This window comes from Pungitius pungitius, chromosome 20 (assembly GCF_949316345.1).
Source record: "Pungitius pungitius chromosome 20, fPunPun2.1, whole genome shotgun sequence".
NCBI lineage: Eukaryota > Metazoa > Chordata > Actinopteri > Perciformes > Gasterosteidae > Pungitius > Pungitius pungitius.
The window spans coordinates 15,520,237-15,534,974 of record NC_084919.1 but is presented as its reverse complement, the minus strand read 5'-3'; the positions used below and the strand labels follow the sequence as shown (position 1 = coordinate 15,534,974).

The 14,738-nt window shown below is 43.9% G+C and overlaps 1 protein-coding gene across 4 annotated transcripts in view; it reads right to left on the bottom strand.

Moving 5' to 3' along the window:
• Positions 1–14,738, bottom strand: part of cnih3 (cornichon family AMPA receptor auxiliary protein 3) — a 68,166-nt gene that overhangs the window by 39,766 nt on the left and 13,662 nt on the right. For 2 of the 4 annotated variants that reach the window (XM_037449359.2, XM_062559644.1), the window contains exon 3: positions 13,100–13,147. The exons of the other annotated variants lie outside the window; for them this stretch is intronic. In XM_037449359.2, the coding sequence (XP_037305256.1) occupies positions 13,100–13,147 (48 nt within the window). The remainder of the gene's footprint in view (positions 1–13,099; positions 13,148–14,738) is intronic. 4 annotated transcript variants of the gene reach the window in all.

The window sequence follows — 14,738 nt, the reverse complement described above, 5'->3', positions numbered from 1 at the left end:
CAGAGACAGCAGGCCTACAGTACGTACTTGCTGACTACAACTATGGATATCTGGGTTGTTTCGAACGTAAGTCACGCAGCACGATTAATATTCATTTCCTGCCGAGCCTAACAGCAGTTGTTATTTTCTTGTCAAAGGAGGAGTTCCCCATCCCCCCGTTTCTTCCCCGATGCTCCCTCTATATTCCTCTCTTCTTCTGTACCCCTCCTATCCGGCTCACCTCCCCCTTCTCCCACTCTCCACCTCGTAGGTCCTCTCTCCTGGTAACAGTGAGTGTGATCAAGGAGCCGCTGCGGTTTCGCATATAAGCTCATTATTCTGACTGACACAGAATTGACACGGTTCCTGTGAGAAGGATTGCCAAAACATCATGCAGTCTTCGCTTTCCTTCCGAGCAGAAAGGGTTGCATTCTTGTAGTTTGTCTCCTTACTGTCTGGCAGTTGCATCATTTTCCTTTTACAATCGAAAGCACTATGTTTACTAACTACGAACACTTTTTTAGTGGAGGGAGAGAGATGTTTAATTATTTTTCTATTTCCTTATTTAATTTGTCTGGGAGTCTGACACAATACCTTTTTGAAGTAGAGTCACATTAATCTGTCCTAAACAATAAGCTGCAGCCACTGAAAGCTGAATATATATTGGCTGTGAACAACTTTAAATACCTTAAGATTTAACTTCATCACTTGACTTGAATTAGAAGGTTAAAGGGACCCAATCTTAGACGTGTATGGTATTTATAGCTCTACTTGTGATAATAAAGAGCTCTTATTTGCACTACCATCGTTTGGCCGTTTTGCCAACCTTCGATTGGACTGCAGGATGCACCACAAAAAGAATTACAAAGGTAACTCCTGTAATACTGCAGAGTCCTGCATTGATGTTTTTTACTTCAACTGAAGAGCGAAAGAAGCACCTTTCATTTAAATTGAGTTAATTCGTAGGAGTTTTTCTATAATATATAAGGTTGTACAATTATATTTTAATCGCTATAGAGTGCAATGTTTTTACGAGTTCACCCTATACACTGTATATTATACGTGCGTCACCTATTGGTGTGTAAACATTTTAAAGCCTTGAATTTTGGGATTCTGCCATACCGGCTTGGATCATATTTGGAATGTGGCGAAATGTAGAGAGTGAGCATACCCTGCTTTATGGTCTTCTGGGTCATTTTCTACATACCGCCATATTACAACATGCGTAATCTGAGGTTACCTTCATTTCTGTCCTTACATCTTAAATTCTGCCCCGATGCGCAGACACCAACACACATAAACCTAGAGGACACACTGGCTGCACCCTGGTCATGAAAACCTTGTGCACATGCAACCGCTTTTGATTATGCTGCAGACACAAAAGATCACATCAAATAATGCATAGCTGCCAGGTGTTTACCACTTCATGATTTACCACATGTAAGGTAACTGTCACGACTGAACAATGGCCCCGAACCCAAAAGCACGACTCACTAGACGAGGTTCCAAAGTTTATTGACAAAAGGGCAAGAGCCACTGAAATGAAAATCACTTGTGGCCGAGGAGAAATATACTAAACCTAAGAACAAAAGGGGTCTAAAACATAAAGACTAGGCTGGGAAAAAGGTGTCAAAACAGAAGGCGAGCCTAAACAAGGTGCATAGAAAACGTGGAGAAGCTATGGCGATCGACCGATCGATCACACAGGGTACGGGCACAGGTGGAAAAAATCAAGGGCAGGGGCAGACAATCAGACAGACACAGGGGGACGGGGCAAGTTGCCTGAAACCCGAGGAAGGTTCATTTTCAAAATAAGACAGGAACTCATAGGGCATATACGAGACAACCTGACAACACAGTTTCCTTGACATGACAGTAACAGATTGGATATGCAATGTGCTTTTCACTAGTGGCTTGTTAAATTCTCTTGCTCAGTATTGCTCATGGTTGAGGGGGACGGATGAGAGATTCCATTATTGGTTGTACATTTCAGTTAAAAAAGCAGTCCTGCGGGACATTGTGTGAATCACATCAAATCTCGCCTCTCAGTGACAAAATGGGCATTAAGAATGTTTCTCAAATAAGCCCCATCAAAATCATTCCACATTAATAAAACGTTCATGTCTTTCAGTCAAAACTAGTTTGCATTTGAGGGGAGACAATTTCAGTCGTACTTTCTTCAGCAGAGAATTCTATATTAGTTTACCTAATGAGTTCCGTCCCCAAGGAGCTGTGCTCTGACGGACAAGGTCCAACCAAGGGTTGACTGTTCCTGCACATTCCCCTCTGTTACTTCTCTTTTATTCGGATGGTCTGTCAGCTCTGGCATTGAATCCCAAAGATACCAATGAAGACATGAACCTTGTGGGGGTCGGGAAACAAGGACACTGAGGCCATTTTAGAGAAACATTAAACCAACTAATGGTTTTCTGGCGTGCATACGCAATTGTTAAATGTTTCTAACCATTTAAAGCAGTGGTTCTCAACTGGTCTGGCTCCGGGACCCACCATCACCCCTTAATGACAAGCCGCGACCCAAATCGATCGGTCAACGGGGGGTGGTGCTAGCGGTGTCGACGGGCGGGGGTGCTTTCGCGTTCTAATTGCCGCGCTGACTGAAAACATGGACGGACGAGCCGGAAAAAAAACAGACACTCCCGCTGCATTAGAGAAAGAAATTTTTATTTTCCCATGCAAAGGCCCGCGACCACCAGTTGAGAAACACTGATTTAAAGGACTTTGGTAGCGATTCTAACGTTCATACATCAAGAGCATCATTCTACTGCAGTCAATAGTCAAGAGTTACCATGGGAAACCCCATTGGTCAAGCCCAAATAACCCTTCCGAAACTATGAAAGTCCTGTTGGTTGTCGACACAATTGGATCTGCACCCTCACCCGTGTGTATTCAAAGCACACACAGAGACAATTGGACCGCAACAATAGGCCCAAACACGTTCGCTTCCACCAACACACTGGGGCCAACAGAAGTAGGGTTCACAGCTTAGCACCACCTCATTTCTGACAGTGCTCTCATCTCTTTCCAATGTGAGGAGGGACACATACAAAGCTGGGTGGTGCAGAGAGAACACAAGCAGGAAAAATACAAAGCCCAGTGAGAGTAATGAGGGTGTAAGCGGGGTGGACAGTCAGAAGAGTCTCAGAAGCGTAAAAAGAGTGGAAGTGCGAGGGAGACCAATTTGACAGGAGGTCTTAATCCAAAGAGATTCTATCTCGTTTCCTTCATGATGCACTTGGTGTCATAATTTTCAAGTGGAGAGATTTTAACACAACAAGCATATGATGAAATCCAATACCATTGGGTACATCAGATAGTGATACAAATTTTCAAGTAAATGGGCCATCATGTCGCATCTCGGATGTTTGTCATAATATGAACATTCTTTTTTGTCTATGATGAATTCCACCTTAGTATATACACTAATTTCATTTGCACTGTTAAATTTGAATTTAGAAAGTCAGCGTCATCTTATTTTACTTACTGATGTTAAGTCAATTATACACTACACTAACATGACAAAAGATATATATATTGTAATCCAAGTTGTTTCCATAACTGAAACAAGCACTTTTACTTTGAAGAGAAACCATTTCCTGGGTACATAAGTTTATTTCAAAATGACATTATGTGTGCAACGAGCAAAAAAAGTACTCAGTGTTGCCTACAGGTCCAAAACAAATGCTAAAATCACCGGCAGAAGTGCTAGTCCACTGACCAAGACTTGGAATTCCAAGATATTGAAGTAACCAAGCAAGATGCAAAGACATTTTATTATAGGCATATTCATTCTTTGTGTGGTAAAAGTGAAATTGGAGGGCCAATACTCTATTTAATTAGGTCCTCCTAGAGTCCTGTATATATATGTATATATTGAGATGCACCTATGAACTTTGTTGGAGAAACACCTGATCACTATGTTGAGGAGAGACCAACTCAAAAGCCCCACAAAACGTCACACAATTAATAGCAAATCAAGCATATATTTTAATTTACAAATATTGACTATGTATAAAAATTATTTTTAATATAATAAAAAACGAAATGAATTTTTCTGAATCTTTTTTTTTCTTTCCTTGCTCATAATGGGGTGCCCCATTGCCCTCTATGAACCAGCCGCCATTGGAGAACACCAAAAAACTGCCAGCGCCAAGGCTTAAAAGCACACTTGGCGCCACATGAATTGAACTAAACTCAGGAAGGTGTGCAGAAAGCTTTAGATGGATACAAAGAGGAATTCAGGGAGAGGGAAGCTGAAATCAAGCAGGAGAGGGGCAAGGCAGGTCCAAAAATAAAAACAGGAAGAGCGTTAATGAGTACTCAGGCTTGCTTAGTTGCTGTGACAACGTGCTGCCTCATTGCTTCAAGCCGACTACACATCTAATGAATAACACATCTACACACACACACACACACACACACACAGAGTTGAGAATAACGAACACAATCTATTCCTTTTTAGGCATCGAAAACCCATTGGAACACAACTCATTCTACTGATAACATGTCCATACGCCTGCTTGTGTCTCTGCGGTGAAAAATGGGAAGAAGCTGTGCCAACATAAAGAAAACGCAGCCAAAGCTTTTAACCAAATCAATCAGAACCACCGTGCACTTACTGTGCCAGTTGGATTGCTCTGAATAGTTCTAGCAGGGGAAGATGCGTTGTGGAAAAAAACCTTTACAATTCAGCACATAGTCCTGCTTCAGGACCTCAGGCGTTCACACATGCAGTGTGCCACAGAATCAAAATATAGCTCATGAGTTGACTCGCACAGTTCATGTATGATTTACGACCTGATCTATGGAAAAGCCAAAATGACACTAGAGGCAACCTTTTGATGTATTTCGACCCCACCCCTTTTTCCAAATATTGAATTATTAAAAGATCCTTTTCGTTAATTGATTAATGTTTCTGTGTGTCGGATTTAATTCTGAAATCCTCCATGTCCCCCGCATTGCTATAGAACCTTGCTTTTTCATTTATTTAATGTACAATTAAGTCTGGTTATTTATTCTCAGCTCACAATTCCTGCCTCTAAAACAGAGGCACCCAATAAGTTGATCGCGATCGGGCTGTTCATCTCGAAGGCATCTATAGAAAATAAAAAATGACGTCACGAATGCGTGTTCTACCGCGGGAGAAGACCGAATCTAAGGCTAATTAGCGATCCTTGCTTACTAACGGACTGTTACATGTCCTCATGTTTTGTGTCTCTGCCTTTAACTGTGTGGGGGTAGTGTTTTGTTTTTTGTCATGGGTTACAGGTGTGCAGTGCTGGTTGGCTGTTGGCGAGGAGGCGTGGCTGTATAAAACCTGGGGAGCAATCAGCTAACGAGCTGGTGGCCCATATAACCAGCCTCGTTGAGGAACAGAAGGAGAAAAAGAGAAAGGAGAGGCGGTGTTTTGTCGTATGGCCTGGCTGACATTGGTTTTGTTTGAGAGCTGGTCGAGTGAGACCAAATGGTACTCTACCTCAGTCTGGAGAAGGGGTAGGTAGTTCTGCCCATGGGTGTACATTTTCCATCACGTAGGTAAACCTTTGTTACACACACTAAGTTAGCTGGGTGGGGTCACCCCTGTAGTTTTTGCAATAGAGAGGTGAGCTGGTTAGGGATAGATTGTGTTAGGCAGGGAAAGGGGTGTAGAGCAAAAGGGACCTTTTGTTTATTTCCTTACTTTGACCCCAATCCCCACAATCCCCTTCTCCTCCCTGATTTGGTTATGTGTGTACCTTTTTTTTTTGTTGTTGTTTGTTTGTGTCACCAACTAAATGTCCCACGGGGACCAAACACAAATTTTTCGTGTCAGGCCTCATTTGTTTCAGCTGCACCCCCCCCCCCCCCCACACTACGTCACTGTCCACTGCTCATTATACAGGGGGCGCCAGCACAGGTTTTTACGTTCCCCACCTGTAAAACGAGTTCCCATAGGTGGGAACGTAACATGGGGGCTCGTCCGGGATCTTTTGAATCAGCCTGTGCACACACTCTGTGTTTGTAGCTTTGGATTGTGTAAAGTGTGGTAGTGGGTTTAAGGTGTTTGTTTAGGGTGACTCATAAAATGGCCACCTTTGATGTAAAAGACTTTCTGGATAACCCTACATGGGAGGATTTTGAAAATTGTAGAAGAGTGGATTTAGAATCCTTGGCAGCCCATTTGGGTGTCTCTGTGCCAAGGGGATTTGTTAAGGCGGAGGTACGTGCTTTAGTGTTGGCCGCACTGCTTGAACAGCAGGTGCTAGTTTTGTCTCAACCTGTGTTTGAGGAAGGGGTGGATACTCCGGGGTCCCCGGATAGACCTCCTGAGGCTGAGTATAAGGCCCCGGCCACCTTGCCTCGGTTTGATCCCTTCTCTCCCATGCCTCCTGCTGTACCGCTACAGCTGGACGCCGAAGAGAGGGCTCAGATCCGAAAAGAGGAGCTCCAGCACAAGTTGGAGATGCGTAAACTGGAGTTGGAAGCTGAGAGGGATATCCGAATAAGGCAGATGGATTTTGAACTGCGAAAATTGGAATTGGACGCAGAGAGGGCGAGGCTTGCCGCTGCTTCTGCCATGCCCACTGGGGGATCTTCCGCTCAGAGCGCTGCAAATACATTTCACATCAGCCGGCATATTGCTTTAGTTCCTCAATTTTGTGAGACTGAGGTGGATTCGTACTTTAGTGCTTTTGAACGTATAGCAGTGGCCTTAAATTGGCCTAGGGATGTGTGGCCACTGTTACTTCAGTGTAAATTGTCTGGTAAGGCGCAGGAGGTGCTGGGTACCCTCTCCCTTGCTGATAGTCTTAACTATGACGTTGTTAAGGCTACTGTGCTACGTGGATATGAGCTGGTGCCAGAGGCTTATCGCCAAAAGTTTCGACGGCACACCAAATCCACTATAAAAACCTTTGTCGAATTTGCGAGAGAAAAGGAGTCCCTATTGGACAAATGGTGTTTGGCAAGTAAAGTTAAAACTTTTGAAAGTCTTCGTGAGTTGATTTTGTTGGAGGAATTTAAAAACAGCCTTCCAGAGCGGTTGGTTGTATACATTAACGAACAAAAGGTTAATAAGTTATCGGAAGCCGCGGTGCTGGCCGATGAATTTGTTAACACATAAAACTGTGTTTCCCACTCACCGTAGTGAAACTAGACCAGTTGTTTCTGCACCTGCCTATAACTCCCCTCGTTACACGGTACATGCACGACCATCTCAAAAGGAGGAGCGTGCATGCTTTTACTGTCATAAGGTTGGGCATGTCATTGCCGATTGTGTGACTTTAAAACGCAAGTCCCCACCATCAACCCCTAAACACCCCAAAGGTGTGGGGTTAATCAAGATGGCTACACAGGGCACGGTACAAGAGAGTTCTGCCGTTCGACCGAGTGGTTGTGACCCAACGTATGACCCGTTCATATTTAAAGGCTTTGTTTCCCTGACAGGTGATTCTAAGGACCAGGAGCCCATTTTGATATTGAGAGATACTGGGGCGGCTCAGTCTATAATTCTCTCAAGTGTTCTGCCCTGGTCAGCTGAGTCTTACTGTGGTTCTAGTGTATTGTTGAGGGGGATTGAAATGGGTTGTGTCCCTGTTCCCTTACACACTGTCCATTTGGTTTCAGATTTGGTGAGTGGATGCTTCAGAGTTGGTGTACAGTCCCAACTGCCCATAAATGGGGTGGCTCTAATCATGGGTAATGATCTAGCAGGAGGTAAAGTTGTGCCAGTGTTGGAGGTAATAGACAAGCCAGATGTGCAGTCTAGTGGAGATGTTTTGGCCACTACATTTCCTGAGGCCTTCCCTGCATGCGTAATTACGCGTGCCCAGTCGCGTCGCTTGGGTAGCATGCTTGACCTATCTGACTCTGTGCTTGCACCTATGTGGACTGGAGAAGAAGTCCCGTGTTCTACTTCTGTGATCCCAAGTAGTTCAGCTAAGGTTGCTCTTGAGGTAGAAAAGAAAATGGATTCCTCGGGTGACGATTTAAGAGTACCATTGACTAGGGAAAAGCTAATAGCTTCCCAAAAAGAGGATTTGAGCTTAGCTAAATGTTTTGCCTCTGTTGTGAAGTTCGAGGAAACCACTACGACGGGTGTGAAATATTACTTGAAGGACGGTCTGCTAATGAGAAAATGGACTCCCCGTACGGATCCAGGGAAGGATTGGAGTTCGGTTTTCCAGATTGTAGTTCCAGCCTTGTTTCGGACACATGTAACGTCTTTAGCTCATGATATTCCCTGGTCTGGTCATTTAGGGGTGACTAAAACGTATGATCGCCTCCTCCGTCATTTCTTTTGGCCGGGAATGAAACAGGATGTGGCTCGTTTCTGCCGTACATGTAGTACGTGCCAAGTGGTAGGGAAGCCTAACCAGGTAGTTCCCCCGGCTCCTTTATGCCCGATTCCGGTCATGGGAGAGCCGTTTGAGAAGGTGTTAATTGATTGTGTTGGTCCCTTACCACGGACTAAGTCTGGAAACCAATTCATGCTCACCATAATGTGCACGGCTACTAGGTACCCTGAAGCAATTCCTATGCGTACAGTCACCAGTAAGGCAGTGGTGAAAGCCCTGATTAAGTATTTCTCTACTTTTGGGTTCCCAAAAACCATACAAACAGATCAAGGAACAAATTTTACATCTAAACTGTTTGAGGGAGTGTTGAAGACCTTGTCTGTGACCCATAAGTTGTCTAGCGCTTACCACCCGGAGAGTCAGGGTGCGCTGGAACGTTGGCATCAGACCCTAAAGGCCATGTTAAGTAAATACTGCAAGGACACCGAGAAGGATTGGGATGAAGGGATTCCATATGTGCTGTCTGCGATTCGGGAGACTGTGCAAGAGTCTCTTGGGTTTAGCCCCGCCGAGCTAGTCTTTGGTCACACGGTGAGAGGGCCTCTAAAGATACTAAAAGAACAAATTATGGCTAGCGATTCAACAGAGTCTTCTACTAACGTCCTAGACTATGTAAGTCAAGTCCGAGAAAGGCTGCATGATGCATGGGCAGCAGCTAGAGAGAAACTGTCTTCAACTCAGAAGAAAATGAAACGTCACTTTGATATAAAAGCTGTGTCTCGTTCTTTTCAACCAGGTGACCAGGTCTTGGTTTTATTGCCGGAAACTGGTTCTTCCCTTTCTTCCCGGTTCTTGGGTCCCTATGTGGTGGAGGAAAAACTCAGCGAGACAGATTATGTCATCAAGACCCCAGACCGGAGACGACCAACCCGAGTATGCCACATTAACATGATTAAAGCATATCAGGTTAGAGATGGTTCCAAATCTGGTACCAGTACAAGTCCGGTGGTTGCCGCTGTTGCCGCTGTTAAGCACGTTACCCAACCTGGACTCTGGGTAACTGATGAGGACAGTTTAGCGATGCGAAATACTCCAGAGCAGTGTGCTCATTTGGGTAATTCTGAGATGTTAGCGTCTCTTCCCTCACATCTGGAGCATTTGAGTGATCAGCAGAGTGCTGATATACAGTTACTAATTGCTGATTTTCTGAGTCTCTTTAAGGATGTCCCGAGTCGGACAACTGTGTTGGAACACGATATAAAGGTAGGCGATGCTGCGCCAATCAAACAACATCCATATCGTGTTAATTTAAGTAAGAGATCAGTAATGAAAGCCGAGGTAAACTATTTGATAAAAAATGGAATGGCAGTCCCCAGTAGCAGTCCTTGGAGTTCTCCCTGCTTGTTGATTCCAAAGCCAGACGGGACTCAAAGGTTTTGCACGGACTACCGGAAAGTGAATAAGGTTACGATCCCTGACTCATTTCCTTTACCTCGCATGGATGACTGTATTGACACCATTGGCTCAGCTGCTCATGTCACCAAACTTGATTTATTGAAAGGGTATTGGCAGGTACCTTTAACCCCGCATGCTTCTGAGGTGTCTGCTTTTGTAACTCCGGACAGTTTCTGCCAGTACACGGTGATGGCGTTTGGAATGAGGAACGCCCTGGCCACCTTTCAACGGTTGGTAAATATAGTATTGGCTGATATTCCTGATTGTACAGCGTACCTGGATGACCTAGTGATTCATTCCACTACCTGGGCTGATCACATAGACACGTTGAGGGCTGTGTTTGCACGCTTGGCCAGCGCATCGTTAACCCTCAACTTGGCCAAATGCGAATTTGGAAAAGCAACCGTAACGTACTTGGGTAAGGAGGTGGGAAGAGGTCAGGTTCGCACCCTAACTGCCAAGGTAGAAGCTATCACACGGTTTCCTGCTCCTGCTACTCGGCGTGAATTGCGCAGGTTCTTGGGCATGACTGGGTATTACCGAACCTTTTGCAAGAATTTCTCCCCTGTCGTAGCCCCACTGACCCAATTACTCAGTCCTTCGGTGTCATTTAAGTGGACTGATGAGTGTCAGTCTGCTTTTGAGTCTGTGAAAGACCTATTGTGCACTTCTCCGGTTCTGTCTGCCCCAGATTTTGAAAAACCGTTTAAGTTGGAGGTGGATGCCAGTTCTGTGGGTGCGGGTGCTGTACTGTTGCAGGAACATGATGGAGTAGATCACCCAGTTTGTTACTACTCTAAAAAATTCAACAGTTGCCAGTCCTGTTACTCCACCATAGAACAGGAGACTCTGGCGCTGTTGTTTGCATTACAGTTTTTCAAAGTTTATGTTGGCTCCAGTGTGTTGCCTGTCGTGGTATATACTGACCACAATCCTTTAGTTTTTTTGGGCCGCATGTACAACCACAACCAGCGTCTCATGCGTTGGGCGTTGGTTATACAAAGTTATAATTTAGAGATACGACACATAAAGGGGTCCGAAAATGTGGTTGCTGATGCTCTGTCTAGGGTTTAAATGAATAGGTCTGTGATTTGTTTTTTTGGTGTTCGATACCTGAACTTTTGTTGTGACCACTGTAGAGTCAGGTACAGACCATGTCGTAATCCCACGGGTTTACTCTTTTTGGAGGGGGCGTGTTACATGTCCTCATGTTTTGTGTCTCTGCCTTTAACTGTGTGGGGGTAGTGTTTTGTTTTTTGTCATGGGTTACAGGTGTGCAGTGCTGGTTGGCTGTTGGCGAGGAGGCGTGGCTGTATAAAACCTGGGGAGCAATCAGCTAACGAGCTGGTGGCCCATATAACCAGCCTCGTTGAGGAACAGAAGGAGAAAAAGAGAAAGGAGAGGCGGTGTTTTGTCGTATGGCCTGGCTGACATTGGTTTTGTTTGAGAGCTGGTCGAGTGAGACCAAATGGTACTCTACCTCAGTCTGGAGAAGGGGTAGGTAGTTCTGCCCATGGGTGTACATTTTCCATCACGTAGGTAAACCTTTGTTACACACACTAAGTTAGCTGGGTGGGGTCACCCCTGTAGTTTTTGCAATAGAGAGGTGAGCTGGTTAGGGATAGATTGTGTTAGGCAGGGAAAGGGGTGTAGAGCAAAAGGGACCTTTTGTTTATTTCCTTACTTTGACCCCAATCCCCACAATCCCCTTCTCCTCCCTGATTTGGTTATGTGTGTACCTTTTTTTTTTGTTGTTGTTTGTTTGTGTCACCAACTAAATGTCCCACGGGGACCAAACACAAATTTTTCGTGTCAGGCCTCATTTGTTTCAGCTGCACCCCCCCCCCCCCCCACACTACGTCACTGTCCACTGCTCATTATACAGGGGGCGCCAGCACAGGTTTTTACGTTCCCCACCTGTAAAACGAGTTCCCATAGGTGGGAACGTAACACGGACGCATTTAATTTCATTCCAAAGCAACGCAGGCTGACTCCAGTAAGGTCATGACCAAGAAGGAGCGAGATGCTTGTGACGGTTTCCTCCTTCTGACAGATGAGAGGCTCCTTCTTTTTCTTCATATCGACTCGTTCTGTGTCACGGCAGCGCTGTGGTTGGTCACCCAATTATTTACACTCCCCCCTAGATTGCCATGACTTGGTTTGTTGAAGTGTGGGCACCTCTGATCTAAAACATGCTGAATAACTTATTTGCTTAGGAATGCTGTAGGGAAATTCTGTTATATATCTCAAGACTACAATAGCCAGCTGTAGTCGTTCGGACCAAAATATTTAAAAAAAAAGACATTTTCATTCTGTTTCTGTTCGAACTGACTCTTTACAAAAGGATCCAATAAGGGAAATCCTGAAGTCAAACAGATCACAAACTCGTGGATTGTGCATCGGATGTAACCAATTCGGGAAATTTATGCTGAAATGAAGATCAATAAGCCCCTATGGATTTCATGATCACCAGTTTAGCTCATCAAATTAAAGTAAAATCCCTTTTTTGTTTGTACGCTTTAAAGCGGAACAGAACTCATCTTTTCAAGCGGTCCCGGTTTGGTTGTTCAGTCCAAAGCAGGGTTCTGATTGACAGCTTTAACAATAGCCCAAACAAATGGAAATTATTCATTTTTATTTGTTGAAATATCATATACTGAACATAAATTGGGTGGTATTCTACTTGGCTGCACATCCACAGCTACCCCCATAATCAGTGCACATGTAGGTCACAGCAAGGACATCTGGATGTGTTCTGCATGTATTGGATGTTGCTTTGCGAGGGTTTATGAGGTCATGCTTGTATGTGTGTGTTTTCTGCACAAGCACTGAGTAGGCCAAGGCCTCCCCCAAGGCTAAGTGTATGGCCCGAGGGGTCCAAAACACTGGTAACCAAGATCAGCTGTTCAGCCGATAAACCTCCAGCATGCAACACACTCAAACACACGCTTGCACTTTCCAAGAGGTGGAGGAGGAAACAGATGTCCCACTGAGGCTGGGAGGAGGCCATCTTCTCAAACTGACACTGGGTCCTCGAGGCAAACTGTCTGCACACACACACAACGGACAGCATGGCTCTGCAGAGCACAGAACCTCTCATTCGGTTTCCCCTTTGATGTCAGTGCAAGACGACAAAGAAAGCATATCAAAAATGCATTAAAGCAGCACCATCTAGACCCGTGGAATACTGATAAGCAGCTCAGAATACTTGAACGTGATAAGGAATTTAAAAAATGCTGCATTTAGAAATATCAAATATCAGGTGAAAGCACAGTGTCATCGGCAAATTGATTGGGTTGTTTTCCACTTCATTCCATGTGGGCTCTTATTGAAGCACATATTCTTCCGAGGGAATTATTTTCTCTGCTCACCTTCCTTAGCAGGTTGCAGATCCTTTCGATGTTCCGCAGTCTCTCCCTCTGTGAAGAGACAGACGGAAAAGGGAGAGTTTATAGCTTTTTAGTCTAGAAGAAACTGCAGAAGCAATATTCAGCCACCATGAAGTCAATTCATGTCAAACTTGAGACCAATAAAGATTTTTTTATGGCCTTACCGTGGAAAGCTCAGTAATTGTTTTGCGAAGAAGCTGGTGGTGCTAATTCTGAGAGGCATTTCATCTTTGCTCTTTTAACTAAGTAGTTGCAACAAGACAGTGGTCAGATATAGATAGCTGACTTTAAGGCCCAGATTGAACAAATATTCCACCTGTACAAATGCTGAGTGGTTCAGCTTTGTTTGGAAACTCAATGTCAAGTCTTTGAGGAGTCGTCACGGCGGATGTTTAAATCACCAACAAGGATAACCAAAGATGAGCAACAAGGTTAGCGCTTGGCAGACACTTGTACATACAAATGGCTGAATACAAAGGTCCAGCAAACACATGGATGTATATATAAACATTATTCCTTTGGATGGACTCCAAATTAGTGTTGAATAGATTAAGGGAACTTTGGGGAGTAGTTATCATTCATTTACCATATTTCAATATTTGAGCATTCTCAGCTTGTGTAATAAACTGTAAAATGCTTAAATCATGAATCGCTACAGAGCTGACTCTAACAGCCAGAGCTTTAAACACTCATCAATTATTAACCAATTCCTATAGAGAAGCATTCCCGACTTGGTGACGCAAAACTGTTTATGAATCTTATAATGATCTGAATGTCACGCTTTTTGTGCTTGTGGTCAGTTTGGCTTGTTCTCCTGCTTCTCACGAGCTTGTTGAAATATTGGATGTTTCTTCTAAAACGTTCAGGGAGGTTCCAGAACCAACTCTAGTGCTATTCATCAATCTAGATTGCTTTGATCAAGTTAACCTAGTTTTTAAAATATATTTGCAGTAGCAATGACAGCCTTATAACGATATTATATAACAGTTTGATTCGGACCACTAATGAGGATTCACGGCATAGATTATTTTTTGGATGAGACAAGAAATGGAGAAGTCAAATATAACTTAACTTTCCATTTCAGTAAAGAAGTTTAAAAATCTAAAAAGAATTTGGATATAGTTTTTCATAAAAACTAAATATTGATATATATAATATAATATATAATATATTGAATTTGACCTGGAGTCTGAAAAAAAATCTGTGGCCCGGTAGCAGGTGGGCGGGCTTTGGGGACCACTGCATTACAGCGTGTGACAGTGGGCTCTGTCATCATTTTTTTCAAACGATTAGTGGACCTGGAAGAAGCCTTTTACCACACACCGGTAATAATAATTCAACACTATTGGTATGCTAGGCTAGTTGGCACCCTGTTCCAAATGTATTGTGTGCTTTCCGAAAATACGTAAACAAGCATAATTTATTTTTAATAACGGCAGGCTCCGACACAGGTTTCTATTCAGGTATCTATTGCTTTAAATAATGAAACCAGAGGTTGTTGGGGTTGGGGTAAGAGGCTGAGGGAACACCATGGGAGAGAGATGGATAATACAATATAACCACTAAAGTCCTGTGTAGCATTAACAGTCCTTATATAGGTATGTGTGTGTTAACTTGCAGA